Source organism: Athene noctua, chromosome 1 (genome assembly GCF_965140245.1).
Source record: "Athene noctua chromosome 1, bAthNoc1.hap1.1, whole genome shotgun sequence".
Taxonomy (NCBI): Eukaryota; Metazoa; Chordata; class Aves; order Strigiformes; family Strigidae; genus Athene; species Athene noctua.
This window is the reverse complement of record NC_134037.1, coordinates 257,894,336-257,919,038: the sequence shown is the minus strand read 5'-3', so window position 1 is coordinate 257,919,038 and position 24,703 is coordinate 257,894,336. Positions and strand designations below refer to the sequence as shown.

The following is a 24,703-nucleotide window of genomic DNA, read 5'->3' as shown; positions in this document are numbered from 1 at the left end:
ACACTTAAGAAGCCTTTTCCTTCGGAGTCATACACCAAAATGGTAGCTTTATATGAGAAGTAGATTGGTCTAGTTTCTATGGAGGCAATTTAGTTTATTGCACTTTTGTCTTATTAATGGAAAGCATTATTTGGATTGCAACCTGTGACCTTTAGTAATATGGTTGTCTGTGACTTGTGCCATATCAGTAAATACTTCCTAGTGTGGAATCAGTCACATTCAGCCTAATTCCCATGCTTAACCTGGGCACTCTCTCAGTAAAATGTTAGGCGTCTTCATGAGAGCAGAGGGGATGATAAGTCTGCCTACCGTAACTAAATTTCTGACAATCATAGAATCATAGAATGGCTTGGGTTGGGAGGGACATCTAATTCCAACCCCCCTGCCATGGGTGGGGACACCTTCAACTAGACCAGGTTGCTCAAAGTCCTGTCCAGCTTGGCCTTGGAAACAAGAACAAGGAGTGAGGGAGGCCTCTCAGGACATGCAGGGCAAACATGCCTGACTCAGGCACTTGATGATCTCCATAGACAGAGGGAACTCAGGAGGCTCCAAAGACCTGTATGGTCTGCTTACTTTAGATCTCTGTCTTCCATTGTGAGTAATGGGGAACCATGAGGAAAAGCCTATCTACTCAGCATCTCACCATATAGCCCTCCTCTGAAAACGATGGTGAATGATCTCAGTGGTGCCAAGTGAGTGATCCAAACACAAGAGTCTCAGGTGATAAGATGGCATCATTTTTGCTGCTGTACCACCACTGTGATGATAATGGTAGTGTTGACTTCATCTAGTTTTTAAGCTTCTTATAGATAAATAGTCAGAGGTCAGGGAAGGATTTAGTCAGGGTTCAAGTGTCTGTATTCCCAAAGGTGAATTGCAACAGGGTTTTAGGTTGAACAGAGTTACCAATTTATTATAATACATGCTTTCAGTATGTGTTGATTTAAATATGAAGACAATGTACAGATTAAATCAGGAGGCATCTAAAAGCTTTTGCAGCTCTGGAGAACCTGCAGAACTAACAGACTGTGTGGGTCTTTGAGGCTTTAGATGGGTTTTAGGTGTCAGGCTACATCCCAGATTAGTTGGGATTAGGTAGACTTGATTTAAAATTTTGGTTGTTTTGGTAGCATTTTATAATCCTGCAGACATAATCATGCTCATGAGCTAATAGTCATATGTAAGAATCAGATCTTGTAGGTTAAACGTCTTACTGTTTACCAAACTGGTGTGTGCCTATGGCAGAGCAGGGAGTTAAACTAAGTCTTAAGAGCCACAAACTGTTGCCCAAACCAGGGAACTCCTGACCTGTAAAGGGCAGTGAGCAACTATTGCTTTGCTAAGATTTTTCATATGCAGTTTCTCCTTTTTTTTGAATTATAGAATATTCCTTTACTAGTGTCTTCCTGTGTCCTATTTCTGCAGCTGGACCTTCTGACATGTTACCTATGGAGCTCTGAATTAAGTTTCAGGCATAAAACTGTCAGAGATTTCTTCAGAAAATTTGGATAAAAGGCATAAATTTCTTTCCCCTTTCATGGCCTTCACCTTAAACTTTTTTTCTGTGGAGACTGTAGAGTAGCTGGAAATAATATAGTAAAATAATATACCTAAAATGATATAGTAAAATAAGGAGTAGGGCAGTGAAAGATTCTTCCTATAGGCAAGATGAAGACATTGCAAGATGCTCTGAGTCCTGCATAGTTACCTTTGATAACTATGGCTCAGTGGAATGTAAAACCACATTCCAGGAAAACATTAACACTATAATTTAGAGGTTAGTTGAACAGAGATACAAGTATGTTGATGGTGTATTCTAGTGGAAAGTCCAAAGAAATATTAGTAAATGACATCTCATTGACTTTGGTATTTTATTGAGAATATAGCAGTGCTAAATACTTGTGTTTTTTGTGTGTTTTTTGTTGGTTTTTTTTTTTTTAATAGAAATATGGGGTTCCAACCCAGAGGTGTCTTCAATATGGGCTGGGAGGTTTTTGAGAAAGATCAAGTTCCATTCCTGAAATCAAGCATGCTGCTTGTGATAGAGGAAGGTACAGATAAATGCATCCACATGGAGAAAAATACTTTTGGGATATGCTGTAGGTGGTAGAACACAAAGATTTAGTGAGCATGGAGACGTGTTTGCTCAGATTAAGGAAATCAAACATTTCAAATCAGTCTCTAAAATTAACTTGAAAATATTGACCGCTGTTACTTATATATGTCATTCAAAGCTTTGCGGGCTGAAGCGTGTCCTTACTGAAAGGGAAGATGCATTGTAATGCAGTTGCAGAGCAGCAAGGACTGGGAGTTGTAATAAGACCACTGACATTTTGAGAGTGATTATTGGGAATGATACCATAAGTGCCAGTTTGCAGATGAGTAAACTGAGGGATAGACCTTTTTACCATACCTGGTAAGCTGAGAGATCCTGAGAGCACTGGCTCTCAGTCCCGGCTCTGACCGATACCATTTTGTTTTCTAGTATAGAGAAATAACATTCTGACTTACGCTACTTGCTATGCAGTAATGAAATAATGCATATACGGATCGTTCTTGTAGTAGCAGAAACAAAGTAAATTGTGATCTGTTTTGGTCTCAAGTGTTTCCCAGTTCAAGTCATGCAGAAAAGTTTTTACCTGTTCAAACTGTGTAGGGCAATATGTAGGCAGAGGGTGCTTTATGCATGAACTTCAATTTTCATTCAGATTTTAACAATTAGCATTGAATTCTGTGTTAATTAGTTAAAAAAATTTCAGAGATGATGGTTGATATATGAGATCTATGATAATAGAAGCATGTTGCCATAGACACAACTGTTCAATATGACACCGGGACACTGCTGCTTAAAGAAACCCACTGAACTTGTATTTCACAATGCCCTGAAATTATGCAGTTGTGAAAAATTAATTATAATTCTTTCACTGAAGTGGTGATACTGTAATGCTGATTCTAAAATATTCAACAAGCTATTTCAGTGCAGAGGGCTGTCAAATGACAGAGAAAACTAATGTATCAGAAGTACTGAGAAATGTTGAAAAGTTTTAATTATAGCAGGTGGCCAACATTTCTGAGAATTGCATAGCTTAATTTTGAGTTTTAACAGCTTCAGTTATAGCTTTGGAATTTCTGCATCTCTTACAAAAATCCATCTCATAAATTGGCATGAAATGCCACTATTTATAGAAAACATAGGGCAAGAAGCAGGGAACAATGCAAACCAAAAGTATAAAATGACAGCTTTCTATTACAGACAGTAACAACTGGGGAGTTGCAAGCTTTTCTAGATTGTTCCAGTCTTGTGCTTTTTTTCTCTGTGTGTGTGGATTAGCAGAGATACATCTGGTTTGGGGCCAGAAGGCCTGGGTTATCATCTAGCCTGACTTCCTGGCCAGAACTCCACTGAAATCAGCAGGCAGCAATCATCTGCCCATTTAGTGTATTTTGTGGTTTGGCTTGTTTCTCAGGAGCATTGTATACAGCAGCAGCATCCATTAATAAGCAGATTTTTGAATGAGTATTTAGAGGGATCTATTCTTATCACTGCAAAGGATAAACTTATGCATGCACGTAAACACACTCTCTGTCAACCATTACATTTAATTCTCATTACCTTATTACATCACAGGTTTTGTGAAGGACCAAGAGTCATCAAAGGTGGGGAGATGAACTACATTCCTGTGTTGGTTTGGTGGAGGATGGATAAAAGCCCTTCCCGTGGTGTATGTTTGTTTATTTTAATTATTTATTTCACTTATTTCTCCCTCTTCAGACTCAGATTTTTAAAAAATCAACAGCTGTATTGCATCTCTCCACCTCACAAAAGACTAACCAAACTAACTCTTCTACGTTCTAGAGTCACCTCTCACAACTTATCTTCCTATCCTCCGCCCTTCTGAAAATCTTTTTATAGTTCAGTTTGACTTGTCTTGCTGAGTCACTAACAACCAACTCTTAGTGGTCCATCCTTGATTTTGAAATACAAGCTGGAATATCTCCTGCCCACTTGCCCTTCAAATGTACTTCCACTGGAGACCCATACCTATCATCTAGACCAGGTCCAAACTCCCTGACTTTCTGAGTAATCACTACTAGTTTATGTATTTTCCATCATTTTTGCAGTGTTTATGGGAGTAAACTCCATGTAGGAACCAAATCAAGAAAACCACACTTGCGTTAAAGGTACCCAAGAACTATGAATGTATATGAAATTACAGTATTCTTGTGTTCAGAATACTATCTGATAATTGCATGATGCCCTTACACTGTATCTAATGTCTCGGTCATTGTGACTAGACAAATATTCACAAACACCTCTTAAATCATATTTCAGTATGTGGAGTCCACTTTGAATGTGGTGATGAGCAGGGGATAGGAGAAAATACTCTCAGACCGTATTATTCTGCTTCTGTAGAATAGCTAAAATAGAGCTGATAATCTGCCAAAAGAATACCGGGGAGCACCAACTCTTTATAACTGAGGTTTACATACACACTCACTATTGTGGCATGTGCATTAACATTTATTTTATCCATTAAAAAGCAACAGTAAAATTCTTCAAAAATAATAAGACCTTTTTTTTTTTTTTTTTTTTAGTATTGGCTTTAGTAGAGGTAGATTTTCACACAGAGTATATCGTATTTTATTCTGATTTTATTTATCCTTGGGTCAGATTCTCATATTCTATAGGACTGTAGATCTTTATGACCCTGCTGGAATTAAAAGATTACTTGTACTATGATTGACAGTAGACTCTGGCTTTGTTTTCCTAAGAGATCTGATGTTATTTTTGGTTAATGTGTGAAATGGGGCATGTTATAACTTCCTGGGGTCAAGGGGAGTGCTATTTCTAAAACTATTTAAATAAAGTATTAAGGGAACAGAAACATTTCCTCTCAGATAATGCAGCTCTAGTCAATTGATATTCTGCTGTCAGCATGCATGTCTCATTCAGTCTTCTCCTCCATGCAAACGAGATATTGACCCTGTGTACTACACTGAGAATAATTTTGCATATAGAAATAATAACAAAATGTTTATAGACAGCCCTATAGCCAGAAATATTGCCAGAGATTTTTAGCTTCTATAAACAGTTACAGAGAAAGCAGTGCTAAAGTCAGTTAGCTTGTGAAATATCATCAGCTTATAGCAGTAATTTGCATTTATAAGATATTTCAACCGAAGGCATTCTCTGAATTTATCTGATCTTCACTGCATGTGAATCAAGGGAATATTGAAGTGAGAAGAGGACATCTGTGGAAGAAATATGCAAGGCATGGTATTTTAAAAGGAAACCTCTAACTCCTTGGAAATATTAGAACAGGTTAAATAATATCAGTGCAAAAATGTTCTTTAGGTGCCAGGAAATAATAGAATTGCTTAGATACTGCCAGTGTAAAAAACTTTCTATTCAGACGTAACTTGTTGAAAACATTTTGTGGGTTGAGACAAAATTTTCAGTGGCACAAAGTTGAAGTGAACTATTTTGGCCACATTAATTTTAATAATAATGAAATCCTCTATTTCGGTGGTGTCATTTACATTTGCTTTACAATATTAAACGAGTATTACATGTTAATATTCTGTATTTTATTTTTCATACGGTCAACATATTTTCTTTGCGGAAACAAAACATCTCAATGGGTTAAATTGAGAAAGGTCTTGAGGACATTTTCAAATTTTAACTTTGTGTGACAAATTCTCCACAGCTTATGCCCCTGAAAGGAGTCTGTTGTCCAGAAAGAATTAATCATGATTTGTCCACAATATTTTAGTATTTCCTTGAACCTAGAACAACAAAACAGTGACAATAGTGGTGTGGTTCAGTCAGTACATGTTGGGTATCACTACACAGTGGAAAATGTAAAAAGTTTTTTTTTCCATGATCTCATTAATTACAGATCCTAAAGAGACGAGATCTAACTGCTGAGATAGACCTTCTCAACAGCAGTTTTTAGGAACACCAGGTGAAATTCTCAAAAGCAACAGTGAATTCAAAACTGTGTTATCTGATTAGCTGGGCATGATTTAGAAGATGTAGATTTTTCCACTTGCTGCTCAAGAGTAGTTTTGCTTTAGGAATCCTGATTGAAAGAAGTTATCATTCACCTTATCTAGCAATTTAGAAATAATATTTCAATTGTTGTGTAGGAGGCATAGAGGGATGTAGCACAAAGGGGGAGAAGGAACAAGTGAGAGCAGTGCTCTTCTCATCATGGTAATATTTATATGGAAATTAACCTCTTAATGGTTCCAAAAAGTTGATTGCTATATACGTATGTACACATATGTATATTTGTATGCATATATATGTAGGTATACATTTCCCTATTTTTAGTGGTGCCTAAGTTTTAAAACTCATTCTGAGTGCCTAGGGGAGATGAGGAAAATTGCATCGCACCTGCTGTAAGACATCAGCAACAGCAGAGTCATATCAGTTTGTAACTGACAGAAGGTCCTGAAGGATTAAACCTTTTTCTCAAGCCACTTGTGTTCTTGGATGCCCCACTTCAAGAGTACAATACAACTGACAGGCATCGGTGAGGTTGCAAGGTGACATACAGAAAGGATAACTGAAAGACATAGGTAAAAGTGCTTGTTCCTTCCCTAGAAAGACATACACCCTGAGAATCTTCTGTAATTGTATTTAAAAAATAAGGAACAGCTCTAGAGCTACTAGTGGAAGGGCAATCATAGAATGATATGGGTTGGAAAAGACCTTTAAAGATCATCTAGTCCAAGCTGTGGATATGGATATTTTCCACTAGATGAGGTTGCTCCAAGCCCTGTCCAACCTGGCTGTGAACACGTCCAGTGATGGGGCATCCACAACTTCTCTGGGAAACCTGTTCCAGTGTCTTACCACCCTCACAGTGAAAAATTTCTTCCTTATGTCCGCTCAAAACCTACCCTCTTTCAGTTTAAAGCCATTATCCCTCATCCTATCACTACACCCCCTGATAAAGAGTGCCTCCCCATCTGTCCTGTAGCCCCCTTTAAGTACTGGAAGGCCACTCTAAGATCTTCCTGGAGCCTTCTCCAGGCTGAAGAACCCCAACTCTCTCAGCTTTTCTTCATAGAGAGGTGCTCCATCCCTCTGACCATTTTTGTGGCCCTCCCCTGGACTCACTCCAACAGGTCCATGTCTTTCCTGTGCTGAGGGCCCAAGAGCTGAACTCAGTACTCCAGGTGAGGTCTCATGAGAGCGGGGTAGAGGGGAAGAATCACCTCCCTCGACCTCCTAGACACGCTTCTTTTTATGCAGCCCAGGATACAATAGGCTCTCTGGTCTGCAAGTGCACATTTCTGGCTCGTGTCCAATTTTTAGTCCACCAAATCCTTCTCTGCAGGACTTCTCTCAATCCATTATTGAGGTTTGAACTCAACTGGCATCCAGACACCACGTGGCCAGCCATTCACCTCCTCCCTCCCCGGTGAAATAGGACAAAAAGAAGAGAATTCATGGGTTGAATAAAAAGAAATAATTTAGTAAATATAACAAGAGAAGAACAGAAACAGTAGTGAGTCCAAAGAGAAACGGGTAAAATGCAGAAGTGGCTTACCAAGCGTGGCAACTGCCCCCTGCCCTCCCCCCCCCCCCCAAGCAACAACACGGCCCAATGAGCAAATGGTGTGAACCCGAGCCCGAACGACAGCCCGCCCGAGAGAGCCCGCCCACCTATATCCCTGGGCATGACATCACATGGTATGAAATACTCCAATGAAAATTAACTCCATCTTGGTTGAAACCAGGACAGTCTCCACCCCTTATTCCATACCACTGACATCATGCTCAGGTTCCAAGTACATCCTAGGGAATCAGCACCCCTTGTTCCCAGGTCTCACAGATATCATTCCCTTAGTCTATGGGCCATCCTACCATAATGTCTGCTGAGTTCATTTAGTCCATAACTTCGGGTTCCATCTGTCATGACAGTCTATAAGGCTGGAGGAATGAGGTGAAGTTGGCTCGGTTGGTGGAGCAGGAGGCTTTGGATGTGGCACAGGAATGTTGCAAGGCACCAATTTCAACAACAAGGTTAGCTGACAGTCTGGTTTGTTGGCTATTCTCACCTAAAATCAAATCGGCTTATCAACTACATCTGCCAGTTCTCTCAGGACCATGGCATGCATCTCATCAGTTCCCTTTGAGTTGTGTATGTACAGCTGAAAATAATACAGCTGAAATATAGCTGGAAATATTTTGACTTGATGGCTAAAAGAGGAGCTGAAGTAAGGAATGAAATATTTGGAAAAACTTTACAGGAAAAATCTCAATCAGTCATGGGAGTTTTTTGCTGACTTTATTATTCCTGTTAGTTTTTAAAGTCTTAGTCTGGGGGGTATTTTTACGATTTGTATGGTACTAGAGGAAAAATATCTAGGTTGGCCAGGTGTCTTCAAATGTTGGGAATCACAGGTCCCAGAGGAAATACAGATACGATATGCATCACCAACTTTCCCAGTAGGTGCTTGCAAGGATTTTGTAGCATTAAGTGTATAGTTTTACATAAGTAATATGGATGCCTGATTTAAGCACACTTTCATTAGATTCCATAGATAAATGGTAAACTGTATTTGTAAAAGCTCTGATTACAAGGGAGTCATATATTTACAACCATAGAGGTACATTATTTTGGTTTATTTGGCTGTATTTCAAAGATAATTCTTTCTACTCAGAGGTTGTTTTTTTTTTTTTTTCCTTCTTCATTTTTGTAATATACTTATTTTGAATATTCTTTTTTTAAAAAGAAAATAGATTATTAGATTTATTACATTATTAGAATAATTAGATTACCTGCTTATTCTTTACTGAGCCCAGTAATTTGGTTTTGACACATAAGGGTTCTAGAAAGATCTTGACTCTTGATTTGAAATCATTAAAACATTGAAAATATGCTGATTTCCTTGCAAATGGTTTCACTTGTTAATTATCCTTTGTTTTCAAGCTATGCATGTTTGAAATAACTTTTCAAGAACTGGATAAATTGAATTATATTTTCAAAACAAGGTATTTATCTCATGGATCGTATTTCTAGCTGAGGTTTGTTAACATATTAAGCTAATAACTGTAATCAGTTGAATGAAGAGAAATAGTTAGAGCATGGCTAATGAATATCCATCATAGTAGTCTATTATAAAACCTAACACTTTGTTTAATGAAAATACTGACTACATAAAAAAAAAAGCCTAAAACTGTGTTTTCCTGAAAGCATAGGTAACTTGCACTGTTACATAATTTTATATCAAATTTCTCAATCCAACAGTAGGTTCCCTTTAAATAGTTTCCTCAACTAAAATCACGGCACAAAAAAATTAAATCCTAGGTGTTTTGACACTTCGAGGTCTTTATCAAGTACAATAAAAAATCAAGTTGTTCTTATACAAATTTACAGTAAGAGCTTTAATTTTTTTAACTATTTTTCATACAAAAAGACTACAGTAAGTTCCTGGATGAAAATTGCTGGAGGTTTATTTTTAAGTACTGTAATAAATGCAGTTGAACTTTGGAAGTTCATTCCTTCTTCATTCATGCTGTTACCATGGAAATGTGGATTTTATGCTTAAATGAATTAGCTTAGTTCATATATTATAGTTCATAAATTACAAAAGTAAAATGTTAATTCATAATTGGGGAGTGATGGCAAATCATGAAAAGATAGACATTTTCCCCAAGTTTTACAAACAATCATGGTAAATAATTTTTGAGGAGAACAAGCATAGGCTTCTAATGGTTTCATTACCTTGAGCTGAGCTCTGCATCTATCTGGGCTGAATAACAGTGTATATCAGAAAGCTCCAACCACCCTATATATTAGCTTCTGTAGGCAACAACCGTGAAGATACTCCCTTTCTTGTTTTGCTCTTGGTATTCTGTCTCACAAATATGCATGTTGCATACAAGCATGTTCCTGTGTCCGTGTACATACAAACAGTGCGGAATAAATGGCAATATGTCCATGTACACACACTGCTATCAAGTTGGCAGTTTTACCCTACAAAGGTGAAAGTATAAAAAGCCCCATACACAGATGGCAAAGTTCAGCATATATCTGCTCATCCAGCTCTTCAGAACTATAGAGTTTCGGGCTTGTTGTCTTTCCTGCTAATTTATCCATCATTATGACCTCCCAGAAGTGGAAAATTTAAAAAACTGCAAAAAGAGCAATTTTACTGAATTAATCTCCTCTGGATAAAAGGTGGTACCTTCCTGCTGATAATCTTCTCAACCTTCACAGAAGCATTCCCATAATCAGAATAAGGGATCCATCTCAAGCAAAGATGGTATTCCCTTCATGAGAGATTTGAGAGACAGGTTAGACAAATGTTTGCCAGGAATAGTCTATGTATGGTTAATCTTCCCTCAGCAAAACAGACTAGATAATCTGCTCGGATTCCAGGTTGCCACGGCCTTTAATATGCTTGTGGATGGAAGGTGTTATCATGAGAATGCAGGTCAAGAAGAAGGGCAGCTGACCTCTCATAGTCGCAAAATGCAATGCACGTTGTGGAGACAAGTTAGTCATCAATTTGAGTGAAATTCGGGAAATCTGACTGGGGATCTTCAGAACTGAAAAACTCTTCACAGCCTGCATCTCTCAATGAAGGCTCTAACAGTCATGTCTTCTCAATCAGCTGGGTAAGATGAGATACAAAATAAACTTGGTCCACAGGTTACAGGTACAACAGAGGAAAAATGGGGCTTTGAGTAACTTGAGATGCTTTGTGAAGCTTAACCCAGTTCCTTCTTTCTGGGCCCTGTTCCTTGTTTTGCAGTATTCTGTTTTAGGGTCATGGGGAGCAATGAGGAAGCCTTTCCTGAGTCATAGAGAAGACTCACAGGATCAGGCCATTGTTCACTTATTTTTATTTATTATTTGGCCATATAGTTTCTTTAAATTTGCTTATTATCAATGGTTTTATGGCTGTTTTGAAATACTGGCTACAGTGTCTTGGTTCATAAAATATGTATACATTTAATATTGAGAAGGAATGATTTCTAATTAAATTATGTGTTTGTCTCATATATATGATCAAAACCTTCCTCAACGCAACCACAGAGGACAGAAAGCAGAGAGCTGGGACATTAGGAGGAAAAGTATTAAATGCTCAAAAATCAGACAGTTGGATTAACAAGATTGCGCAGGAAAAAGCAAACTGAAAGTTTTCAGGAAAACCTGTGGCTTAAATTAAATCAGCCCAGGGGAAGGTCTTTGCTGTTTAATGGCCTGGAAGTGAGGAAGAATATTTCTCACAGCAACTTTTGCATCACAATGCCTGGGTGTCAGAGAGATGTTTACAATACTGGAGATGAGAGTTTGTAAATAATCTATTCAGCCTTTGTCTTTCTGGAAGTTTCAAGATTTGCTGAGCTCAAGCTGCTGACTTAGTTCCTATGTGTGTCATGTTTTACTAGGCTTTGCTACAGTGGAAAGCTTAAGCAAGCACTCTTGCCGTTTGTGGCTTTTGTTCCACATTCTTTCTGCAGTTGTTTCCAGATACCCCATAGACTCAATCCACTCCTCAGTAGCCAATGTTTTCCATCTAGAAACTGTAGACCCCACAGCACCCAAGCCCTGCAGTCCGTATCAGTGCTGTCTGTAATAACCCACCCCCAGCATGGGTATTTTGTGTAATGATCTTCCTGTAGCTATGGAAAATAACATTTTAATGACAATTTAAATTCTCAGAAATGAGGAAAGAAGTAAAATCATTCCGGTTTAAAGCTCATGTGCTGAAATCAGAGGTGTTTAAGCAATGTGGGACTAGGGTGCTGTATAATTGTATCACTGCAGTGTGCAAAGACAGGGTGTGATGGAGCATGACTGTAGCCATGGTGCCATGACTGCACAAGACAGTACCTCCAGCATCACTACAGAAAGAGGGAGAATTGCCCCCCTGGCTGCTGAAAGTCAGTGGCGCGGATTATCAGTGATGATGCCGATAAGAGTTGCATGGCCAGATCCTACAGATGGCTTTGCAAGCCTCCACCATTGTGTCCAGCTCCCTGCAGACACCCGCTCTCCCCTCTTTTGGAGGACAGGCGTGTCATTTCTCCCTCTGTCCACTCAGAGGAAGTCTGAGTCCAGACTCTGTCCACTCACCCTCTTCTTCAGTCCTTTCCCCCTTTATTTTCTGTTCTTTTTATATAATCTCTACTTTCCTTGAGATCATCAGAGGGTGATCACAAAATCTGTCTTATTGCAGCAAGCCTTTTAGAAGCAATTTGTAATATTTACCCACAAATGTGGTGCTTAAGTGGGGCACACTGCACTCTTGTAGAACAAACAAGTGTGTTGCTTTCTTTACTGCATTTTTAGTCTATTGCTTTTATTGTTTCTCTCCTTTAAAGTACCACCCTTTTCATAGTGCCTGGAAAAAAACCCAAACAACAACAAACAAAACCAAAACCCAACAACGAAAAAACAGAACTTGAAAATGGTTAGGCTGCTGAGGATTAAAATACTACTCTCCAGTATGGTTTCATTGCTCCCTACAAGGTTTACCTAGTACTGTCTGCTTTATGCTCGTATAGTGCCATCGCATCGTGAGGGTCCTTGACCACAGCTATGGCATACAATGGCAGTAGGGCATTCCTACTACTACTGTTACTATTACTACTACTACTAGCTCCCGTTGTTTTTCTGGGCAGTGACAGATGCTGCAAAGGGCTGTCCTCCCCTCACTCCTCTGAAACAGACTGCCCTCAGGGCCTCCTGAGATCAAGGTCTTCCAGGGCAGCACATTGCCTTTTCTCTCTTTGAACCTCTGCAGGCAACCAGGGTTTCCTTCCATGTGCTCCCTTTTGCTCTTCTGAAGCACAGGAGGATAAAGAAAAGATGAAATTTCACATCTCAAGATAGTGGCTTCAGTGGTTTCTGTCATCTAAGAATATTCAAGTCACAAGTTGTGTGTTTTTTTAAAGAGCGTCTGTAATGCGGCTCTTTTGGATTACTGTCTCTCTACTGTTTTTATACTTAACCTTGTTTTTTTTTTCTAAATGGAGTAACTTCTTTCATCTGCGGGATTCTTCCCCGTGGTCTCCTGTTTAGAGTCCCTGAACACTTGAAATATTCTGCTATTTTTGGCATGTCTGGCAGACTTGGGCAAGGTTTTTTCCTCACTCATTGTTATCAACTCTATGTCAACGACAGTAAATATCACCAATATGTGATGCTTTTGATTAGCTGTTAGTCATAATAAAATACTGTGTGTCCTTGCTGAGAATGCCACCTTTAACAATTAGACTGCTGCAGTAAGAAATGTTTTGGCAGAGGTGAACAAGCCCTGCAGGGATCTGCCTGTGTAGATTACCTGAAGTAGCCCCTGCTAAATGTGTTAGGCTGGTCTGCTATCAAGCAATACCTTGTTGGCTGGTACAGAGGTTTCAATTCTCCAGCAAATTCTCAAACGCCCCACAGTTATTAAAGGAGGCTTCTGCCACATGGATGGGAATCTTCCCTTTTCACTCTTACAGTGTTATGAGGGTCAGGGTCTGTAATTTCCTAGATAACTTTTCCTCCTAGACACTCAGGAGTCATGGGAGATTTTTCTGAGTGAAGACTTTGGGACTGCATTACTTCTTGTTTTCTTAAATGAGTCTTAAGTTTTTTATACAGCTTATAGCTTGGGAATAGTATAGTGATGCAGCCCTGCTTTCCTTTTGTGAGATTCCTGTTTCCCCATGTTGGGTTGTTTCCCTAAACCCAAAGCCATTAACTTTTTAGGATCATGAAGAAGAAAGTTGTTTCAGAGACTTTGCTGACTGAAACCTTGTGTAATTCCTTTGACAGAAAGGAGGTTTGAATTTGATTTTCATATGCAGCTACATGCTTGCCTGAGCCTTGCCTTGCTGTTTCGGACTGTGCATCTATTCATCTTTGCTTTTTGAATTGCATTTCTCCAGTGGATCAGAATTCCCCAAGATCTGTGATATTTTTTCAATGACTAAGATGCTTAATTTAATTGTTAATGTACTGTACTGCAAAATAAACCATGATTCCTTTCCCTTTCTATTCACTTGAAGAGTGTCAGAAAAATACATCAATTAATTCTCCCATGCTTTTGCTGAGCAACACGTCACTATGTTTTAGCGTACTGATGGATATTGCTGCAGCCAAAGTCTGAACTATCATAACTTTGGGATATTCCAGCTTTATGAACTATGGTGTCTAGACCCCTGTTTCATTACTAATAAAAACTACAGAATTAAATTTAAGAACACGGTTCATCTCTCCTGTTCTGGAAGTCATTGCTTGTGCCAAAGAAGGTTGTGATTTCTAATTGCTTAATTTGTATGACAGATGGAGCTGGGGATCGAATTAAGTAGCTGTCTTAGGATACATTGTAGAGCAATATCTAGCTTTAAACACGACTGCCTTTTTCATTCCTAAAAAAAGGCACAAACAATGACAGGCTAAAAATAGCTGTTCACTTGGAGTTGACGACAGTTTCTGAGAGCTTGTCTTTAGGAAGATGTTGGAAAAAACCCTGCCGTCTTTTCCCCTCCCCCCTTTTTTCTTTAAATGCACGTCCTTCTGTTTAAGCTTCTTCACCTCATTGCCCACAGAGATACCCACTGTGGTAGGACTTCAGTATTTCTGCAGATTTCGAAGGGGGTTTATGTAAAGCATTATTTAAAGGAATCCTAAAAGTCACTGCAGATATTTCTATTAAGTTATGCTTATCCTACACAAATTGCTCTGTGCTGATAGAGAAGGAGGTAGTAAAGCCTTTTCCACTCTTTGCCTCCCACAATATCTGCTGCAGTGAAAAAAAAAAAAAAAAAAAAAAAAAGAGAGAAAAGGCTCTTTTCTGGTTTTATTCCTGAAGACTGGTTCATAATTCAGTAGGAATATCGGTGGTTCCCGGTGCTGTAAACAAAGAGTTGAGTCTTTGACTTTGTGTCCCTGCAGTCTAGTAAACAATCAGTTAATTTGTAGCATCCCAGTGGTTGACAGGAGTACAAGAAGTGGTTTGATCTTATTTTTGTGCTTGTGAATTAAAGCTTTGCCTTCTGGCTAGGTTCTGAGTTCCTTCCTTCTGGAAGATATTTGAGCATTTTGAATTCAGAATATGTAGTTACAAATGTGAGAGCACAGCCTTCTCCAGGATTTTTCTGCTTTCATTTTAATTTTTCTCTATGTTTTTCATCCCAGCAAGCAAGAAAACAGTTTGAAAATGATGTCCAGTGTCTGAGCTAGGAGCACAATACAATTCAGGATCTTTAGAACTGGTCCGCTGCATTTTTATTAAATGAGAGTGAAGGAGTAGGTGGGACTTTTTATTTAAAAATAGATTAGCACAGGGGACTGAACTTGCATTTGGGGAAACGTTAATAAGCCAGCCAGCCATTGTCCTTAATCAGAGACTGTATTTGTAAGTAGAACATGTTGAATCTGTCATGATTGATGACGTTGTCTTTGTTAAAAGGGATGCTGCATCTTTAACAAGAGCAGACAGAAACAGTGCAGAATCTACAGTAAATTTGAGAATTGGAAGAGAAACCTTTCTTCATTTTTCCTTGTATAACGTTTGTAAAATATTGAAAAGAAAACCATCAAAGCCAGGGGGAAATAGAAGTAACTTGCTGCTTACATTTTAATTCCTCACCTTTCCCCTCTGGGTGAGTTCCCCCTCCTTTTTCCCCCTGAATTTAAAATGCTGGAAGGAAAAGCAACTGAGGTCCAAGTTTCAGATGCTGAATTCTCTGCTAATTGAAATTACTGGGCATATTTCTATATATAGTCGATGAAGAGATATGTAGCTTTCACTCAGTGCCTTCAAGACATGTCTTTTTGTAGTCAGAAAAACAGAGATCAATGCATTTTCAAACTGACAGAGGGAACGGATGCTCCTTAGTAGCACATGCTCGGGATCGTGTGTGTACCGTTTGTGCAGAGCAGAGACGCTGAATACTGGTCCATATGCTCCTTGTTTACTGCAATGTTTTTTGCATGTTACTGTGCACTCCGGACTAATGTGAAGGTAAGAGGAGACGAGACAACAATTTGGCAGGAATGTACATGTAAAACCAGCTGCAGAAAATGTCTACCTTGTGTTGCTGAGTACTTTGGAATTGCTAGCTGAACAGGCATATTATTACAGGTGGTTGTGGAGGCTTTGTTTTATCGTTGTCTGTGTAGCTAAAGCATGTTTTAATTTTGCAGCTTAGCGACCTTCAGTTTTTAACTGCTCGCAGTTCAGGTTCTGGGCTTGTATGGTCTGATAAACATGTTTTGCTACTGTCCAGGTAGGCCAGAAACAAGATGCCAAAGGCTGTTTGTGCAAGGCTACATAGCTTTATATAGAATAAGAATTCCTATACTCTAGTCCCCCATGCATCCTCCAAGTGATGCTGCTTGCATGCTTTCTTGCCTTGATGACTTGTCTGAAAATCGGGGGTCTTGCTGCTGTTACCTGGGTTGTTTTTTTGTGCTGATTTGTTTCTAACTTGAAATAAAATACATACAAACAAATTATAAGCAATGTCCTGAGGAAAAAAAAAAAAACAAACAAAAACAAACAAGGGATTATTACTGCAAAATGCTACAGAAAAATGCCAGCTGGCAGCACTGGTCTCACAGTAACTATTAACCAGTGTTTGTCACTCATGTCAACATTTGCTTGCGATGTTAATTAGAGTCAGAACTTCAGTGTAAGTTGCTGGATATATTACCTTCTCTGCAAGTAGGACAATATTAGCAGACAGGATCATTGGCATTGAACTGAGCTCTAAGCCAAGCTGTGGGCCAGCTGTGGGAATCCAGTTGCATAATTTAAATGAATTACAGTCCTTAGTCAACATATTGGGGAGGTACTTCTGGCATTCTGGCTTTTTCAAGTTCACATGAGTGTGTCTGTCTGGGAAGGAAAGCACTGTCAAATGCTGGATAATCATAGAATAGTTTTACCTGGAGAAGTAATTGTAAAGGATATTCTGCTTTCTAACTGCTTTAAGCATGCCTCTGAATTAAACTGAGTTTTCTGTATTTGAACTTGATTTGATGATAATAATGAACTTCATATTTATTAGGTCAAAATATTTTTGGCCATTTGATTAAAAAAGTATTTTGCATTAAAAGCTTACATTCTAAGAGTCTGCTCCTGTGTATGTGGTCAAAGTCTGTACTGCTGATTGCTCTACTGAATTCCTAAGCTTTTACATTTTATTACTTTCTAATTAACTTTTTCAATTCACTTTCTATGCCACTTCTGAGGAAGAAGGTGAAAAATATATTTTCTTGAATATGTGGATAACAAGCCAAAAAATACAAGTTAAAACTTTTAATGCTGTTCTGTCTTCCTAAAATACATCCACTGTCCTTTCATTATGCTTTCCCTATAATGTTTTTGGCAGGTTAGTAAATTATATCTACATTATATGCCCTGTGTTCTATGCCGTGAATTGTCAATAAAGAAATGTTTTGAGACCAACCATTCCCTATTGCTTATTTTGTCCCCCAGCCTGCAGTTCTGTGCTGAAGATGTTCTGTTAAAGTGGGTCTGTTGTTGAGAAATATTTCTCAGTCTAAATAAGAATAGGTACAGGGGAAATTTCAATATGACTATTTTAACTGTAATTTCCATGAGATACCTTATCAGTAAGTACCACAGCAACTGTTAGGAGTCTCATGGGTTTAACTTTTGAAATGTCTTTATTTCCATTCATAAACACAGAAAAAAAGTGAAAGGTTTGTACTAGTCCAAGTCTGATGATTGTTTGCATAAGTTTTAATTTGTTGGAACTTCTTCAACTGTTAAGTGTCTCTGCAATAATTGTTTGATATACAGTATCTGTTATTTATGTGATATTGTTTGAGGATGTTATCTTCAGCCGTTCTAATTTCATCAAACTCACCCACTTTCAATGTATACTTTGACCATTTACTTTCCAAGCTATTCTTTGGGCTACAACAACATTAAAAAGTCTGCACAGACTTTGCAAATCCCCCCAGGAACTGCCCAAGTATGGCAGCACCACTTGCATCTTCAGTAATTCCTGTTCTTTTTCTGACATCGAAAATGACTTAATAAATAGGAGATTATTGAATGGTGCTCCCCATTCCTGATCATTCTAAAATATATTACATCGTGTTTCTGCAGAACTCTGTTACTTTTAACTTGGTTGGCACTAACATAAGCCACAGCTTTATGGGTGGCCAAAATAAATGAAATGCATTATAAAACATCTGGTTTGTGTTTTGTATTTTCCCCCTTTTAAATGGGTGGAAAAATCTTCGTGGTTCTCAAATGTTTTAGTCTTTAAGTCATAAGATAGAATTAAACTATAAGTACAGGCTGTAACAGGAAATAGATTTGCTTGCCCTGGAACATGAAAAAGAAATGCAATTGGGTCTGTTTCTGATGGCAGCTGCAGTTTATGGCTTTAGAGAAAGCAGATTTTTCAAGTTCAAGGTAGGACTCTCACTTCTTGATTGTCAGTCTGTCTGAAACTGCCCATATGCACTTCATTGGCATATGCAGACTTATAAAAAAAGAGGTCTACCGCATGCATTCTTAATCAAAGCCTATTTTTACAGCTGACTAAAGAATAGTACCATGTACACGTACCTGCCTATGTGAATAATTATTTCTTCGTGCCTGAGCAGAAACAAAGCCAGTGGTTAAAAAACTCAGAAAGATGTCTGAGAAGTTATGAGAAAACATCTTTCTCTGTCAGAGTTTCTCTGGACCTACATTTTAAAAATGAAATTCATCTGGAATTAAAAAAATACAAAGAAAATATAACTATTGCTTTCTATTGCCTGTTTACTAGACAGAGCATTATTAAAATTCTACATTTTTGACTGATTTCTTCCTTGCTTTCTCATGTATGTATACCTCAGTGGAAGATATCATAAATGAGCACGCAAGTCAGGGAATTAAAACCCAAAAGCCGTGGCTCCAATCTAAAAGCAGTGCCTTGTGAAAGTGAACTCCTACTATATGCAGTAGTTAAATATATTGTTATATTTTCAGCATGAGTAAGTCTCGGGAGCACAGGCTAACTATGACAAGGGGCTGGCCAGTGTCAAATGTTTGTAGTTTTAATTGTGTCCACTGTGTATTGAAAATACTTTCTGTATTTATATGCAAGAGATTTTTAGAGGTTGCCACTAAAAACTTTCTGTTCTTGGCTTAGGCGTTATTTTAAATTCCCTCAGTATTAGCAATATTTCTTGTAAAACTATGGGAAACATTGCAAATATTTAGGTTCCATAGCCTGAGATAAGCTTGGAAAACTTTTATGGACTGTGGTCTTTTCTTAAAAGTTTGTAGGAGTTTTGCCTTCCCCTTGCCTTGATGAACTCTATGTGTAGTTCTGACAGATTTTACTGTGGATCCGGGCTGCTATTTCTGGCTGACGGTTTGAGGGTCTTACTGGAAGCACAGCTGGTGCTTCGGGGAATTTGGGTAGCAGCTGATGTCTTTCATTTGCACGTTAGAATGGGACGTGATGTGAGTGCTGGGCTCTCTCACCTTGAAACACCTCATTTTCAGCAGAAGTCAGCACTGGCTTTGGGGTCGTCAGAGCTTCATGTAAAGATCAGGGGTTTTTTGTTATGAATTCAGATCCATACCCTTTGAAGTCCCAGAGGTTTTCCAGGAGGTTCAGAGTTACTTCAACAGGAGTTTAAGGCTGGCTTCATGTTAATGGGTACACTTGGCACCTCACAGAACTGAGCTTCTGCCTGAACACTGGGTTAAGAGCCTTTTTTTGATCTGACTGCAAACTTTGGGTCACCATGGTAGTGATGGTTTTCTACATATGACCCCTTGTATCTCCTGTGCTTCAGCTAAAATATTATGCTAGTCTGTGTCAAACAGTAACCATGAAGATATTTATGGCTGAAATTTTGACCTATGCATTACTACTTTTTTGAGCATCTCAGGTCATAGAATCATAGAATCATAGAACAGTTTGGGTTGAAAGGGACCTTAAAGATCATCTAGTTCCAACCCCCCTGCCATGGGCAGGGCCACCTTCCACTAGCCCAGGTTGCCCAAAGCCCCGTCCAACCTGGCCTGGAACCCTTCCAGGGAGGGGGCAGCCACAGCTTCTCTGGGCAACCTGTGCCAGTGTCTGACCACCCTCACAGAAAAGAATTTCTTCCTTATATCTAATCTAAATCTACCATCTTTCAGTGTAAAACTGTTACCCCTCATCACTACACTCCCTGATCAAGAGTCCCTCCCCATCTTTCCTGTAGTCTCCCTTGAAGTACTGGGAGGCCACTCCAAGGTCTCCCTGGATGATGCAGAGGACCTGTTGGGGTTGCTGTGGCGTATGGCCGGGGTCCATGGGGCGTGCTGGGAGCCAGCATCCTTTAATCACTTTAGCTTTCTCTGTTCATCCACTTGTCCCACCTGCATTTCAAATTTATGAATAATTATTGTAACCTAGCAGTTACCAATTGCAATATAAATTGCAGATTAAGCAATAAAGGTAGAAGAATAGTAGTAACAAATAGCAAAATATTTCATTTCCAAAATGTCACAAAAGCCATCCAAGCTGCTGACTTCTGTCTACATTTTTACACATAGCTGTAACTCTTACCCTCTCCCAGTATATAATTATGATATAGCTGCATAATTAAGTTGTGTATATCACAGATTTCACCACCTGTACCAAGAACTGTTTTGGTCTTCCAAAGGAAAAGAGCTTATGAATCTTTCAGACTTGGACTTGTATTGCCAAAACATGTTCTGCTATAACCTAATGGTATTCTTTGCAAATGGGGGGTGAAGTTAAAAGGATTTGGACTCCCAGCTTTCACAGGCTTCCAGACATAGTCCTTTGTTTCCTATGCATATTTTCCTTCTTTCAATGTTCTATCATGCACCATCCTCTAGCACCTCTCTATTAAGTGAGGAACAGTTCAGAAGTCACACGAATGGCTGTGATATTTTAAAAGGAGTAAGCAGGGAAGATCAATTTCTCACTTTTTAAATGTAATTAAGAATAGACTCAGTAGTCGTTTTTATTTGAGTTTACTCCTTTATGTAGTTCTGATTATGTGTGATGGTGACTTACTTTACTCATAACTGTATACAATACAAGTGGCAGGTCAAAGTATGGTTCCTCTACTACTGTAGGACACCAAGACAAAATGTAGGTCAGTGCTAGAAAGCAAACAATTTGGTGTGGAATTTCCACCCAGAGAGGTTTGGGGACAAGGAATAGGAAAATATTTTGTAGATTGTGGATATCTAGTTGCATTTCTGTAATACATCTTGTCATCTGTTTATAAAATGTTTGTCTAGGCTATAAAATAAGCAAGACCTTGAACTTTGTAAGGGATTTGTTTAACAACTGCAGGATATGGGCTTGAGAGCTAAAACCAGCTGAGATGCTTGTATGGCTGTCATCCTTTCCTTAAATAAAGATGGAATTTTAGGGAAGAGATAACTCATTGCAAAAAAGGGGTTAGTGATCTCTTGGTCTCTCAAAATTACAACAGTAGTAATACCACAGCATTTCTTTCTTTTTGTAGCTTGCTGTATCTATTACTAAAATACATTGCTACTGCCCATTCTTAAGCTTCACTGGAAGTTAAAGTTCTTTGTTATGGCCCAGTTTTTGCAATAACACCAGTGATGTTAATAAGAGTTCTGGTAAACAGGAGATCTTAATCCAGTGTCATACAGTTCAAATAGTAGATCTGTTTGAATAAGTACCTTATTTGAATCCTGAAGATCGATTTTTCCACTTCTGAAAACAAACTTGGCCAGATCTGCAAGCATTTAAAATACCTAAGTACTTTACCACTCCGCCCAGCTGCAAGTGCTGATTTACAATACATGACCATAACAAGTTATGAATGAAAGCGATAATTAGGATAGATTAATAACACAGTAGCAGCTCTGATTTTCTAGATATAATAAGACCGGGACTATATTTAACCCATAGACCAGAATAATATGCCCTTAAAGGCCTTTATAAATGTGTGAATACGTACAGAGATGCTAAAATGACAAGCACAGTATAAGAAATTAAATCCACTGCTAAGAAGTCTTTATGAACACTAAGCAAATATGAATATGATGCTATGGGGATAAGGAGTACTTATCTAAAGTTAGAAGAGTTAGTCACAAAAATAGTGGTTGGAATATACAGAAGCTAGGCACTATTTTCTTCATTCAGAAATTTCTGGATAGATACTAGTACCAAGAAAAATATTTCAATTCCATTTTGTGTCTCCCATTTTAATGTGGGCTCATTAGAGCTTATCTGATGAGCTATTCTTATCAGAGATATATAATTGCTCTTTTTGTTAGAGAACTGAAAAGATCTAGGATTGTAAAAGTATTTAAGTTTGTTGGGTTTTTAATATGTGCAAGTATCTAGGATATAATATCATCTCTCTATGTGACAATTTTATGTTTACATAAAAATGATGAAAAGTTAAATGCTCTACTGTTAAATCACTTCTGATAGGCTTGCCCTATGCGCTTAAGATGCCGGTGTTTCTGTGATTTTTATGAGTTTGCAGAGAAATTAGATCAACAATGATGACAGCAATGCTGCCTACAAAATATTGAGGAATGTGCAGTGGACTCAGGCAGTTGTGTTTTTTTTTTTTTCTTGGGAAACTCTGAATCCTATCACCCAGATGGGGAGAAGTGCAGAAGACCATTAATCAGTGATGCATGGAGTTGATAATAACTTCCCACAATTAAAGGCTGCCCAACAATCTCTCATGGTTAGATTCTCTCTACATTCACTTCTAACTTCATCTTTTCTCCTGTCCCATTTGTTCACGCTAAATTGGATACAGATAATCTGTGTCTGTGTTTGACTGGACTGTTGCATTTTCCAGGGCTAGCCTTCACAGATGTGTCATCTCTTAACGCTTCTATTACTGATTGTATATATAGTTTGGACATGCTGAGATGTTTTGTTCCTATCCAGGCTCTCATGTTTCGGCATGAATGTATGAAGTGCTTGTACCTGTTTTTGGAGGGGGGAGCCCCCACCCCTTTCCTTCCATGATGTCCTTATAGACAGCAGGAGACAAGGAAAGTGTCTTGGAAGTAAAGATGCAAAAGAAGATTCCAAAAGAGGAATTGATATTCTTTCAGTTGTGGACACAAACCAAAGAAATGCACTCTGGTATGCATTCAGGCAGTCTGCATTCTACCTGAGTCCCCATGCCAAAATAATGAGTGATAGCTACAGATTAAGGACTAATACAGAAGTTACAGAATGAAAAAACTATTATTAAAAGCATAACCATCGCTGTTTTCTCAGAGGATGAGGAGGTGGCTGATTTTTCCCTTTGTATCTCCAGATAGATCTGAGTGTTTGAAGTAGTATAAATTCTCCTGATAACTGAGTAGCTTCCAGACTTCTGGAAAGACAAGTAAAACAAAATCTGAATCTCATAAAAACAAATCAAAGAAACCAGGGAACAAGCATTTTTTTTAGTCTCACTTTCACCAAAAAGGTAAACCTTTTAAATTTCTAAATGGAATCTCTGCAGAGACGTATTTGTAAAGGCTTGCCTGCCTTTGATAGCACAGATGATCATTAAAACCTTAGAAAAGGAGGATTGACTGGAGAACTAAAACTCAGAAAAGCATATACACACAAGTTGGAGGACAGATGAAGAAAAATATCGTAGATACTTCACACATATTTGCAGATATTTTGGACAGGATTTTCACTCTGCTCCAGATTTGTTTTCAAAACTACAGTTTTTCATTTGCAAACAAAAATAAGTGGCCAAATTTTCAAGTTAGAACAATCGTAATTAATCTAGTCTGTCAGCGCAAACTGTAAAACTACCATGAATTGTTGGAGGAAGAATACATCTCTTGACACCCGCTGTACCTTTTAGAAAAACATTCTGTTTCTGTTGAATAATTTCCGATGAGGGAGACCTCTCACAACCTTTACAAATGTATTATTCCAGGGATTAATTAGTCTGTTGGAGGTATGTGCCATATTTCTAGTCTGAATTACTCTAGTCTCAGCTTCCAGCTTTTGGGTCACTTTCATATTTTTTTTTTGCTAGATCTTAATCCGTTGGACTAAGGAGTCCACTGCAAAGGGTTGTTTCCCCCATGAGCAGCTCTAGGCTAGCTCGAAGACATCACCTAATCATCTCTTTACTGAGTAAATAAACTGAGCTTCTGGCATCTTTTACTGCAAATTGTGATTGCCAGAGCTCTCATCCCTCTCATGACTTGTCTTTGAGCTCTTTCCAATTTCACAGCAGGCCTCTTGATCTGTGCGTGCCACAGCTGCACGCAGCCTCAAAGCAGTTGCAGCCCTGTGCAGGAGTAATAAATGTCCTGGCTGCCACTAAAGGCACCGTTTGTATGTCCTGGGTTACACTGGCTCCTTTAGCCGGGTTGCTGCACTGGGAGTTCACGTTCCACCTCATGTCTATCTAGCAGCATTGCCATCTGCTTAACATCAGACCTCTCCAGAAAGTGCCCATAAGGAAGAGTTGCTTTCTTTATTCCCAGAGTTAGGACTTTATTGCTGTCTGTGTTAAAAAATACATTGATCTGTATCAGTGACCTGTTTTCTACACCATTTACCACACTAACTTTTTTCTGTCACTGCTAAGTCTGGTCAGTAGTGAGTTTTCTCCCAGACTGATCAACAGTTGAAAAGCACAAGGCCAGGACTACTCCCTGAGGATCCCACTGCACACAGCTGATCAACTATCCAATTTGTAATTACATT

At 38.6% G+C, this 24,703-nt stretch overlaps 1 protein-coding gene across 15 annotated transcripts in view; it reads left to right on the top strand.

Moving 5' to 3' along the window:
* The window catches only part of DLG2 (discs large MAGUK scaffold protein 2), a 1,037,827-nt gene that overhangs the window by 250,874 nt on the left and 762,250 nt on the right, over positions 1–24,703 (top strand). The window contains exon 1 of one of the 15 annotated variants that reach the window (XM_074917859.1): positions 15,865–15,990. The exons of 13 other annotated variants lie outside the window; for them this stretch is intronic. In XM_074917859.1, the coding sequence (XP_074773960.1) occupies positions 15,871–15,990 (120 nt within the window). In that variant the 5' untranslated portion in view covers positions 15,865–15,870. Of the gene's footprint in view, positions 1–15,864; positions 15,991–24,703 lie in introns of those variants that run through there. One more of the 15 variants, XM_074917907.1, reaches the window with a different exon arrangement.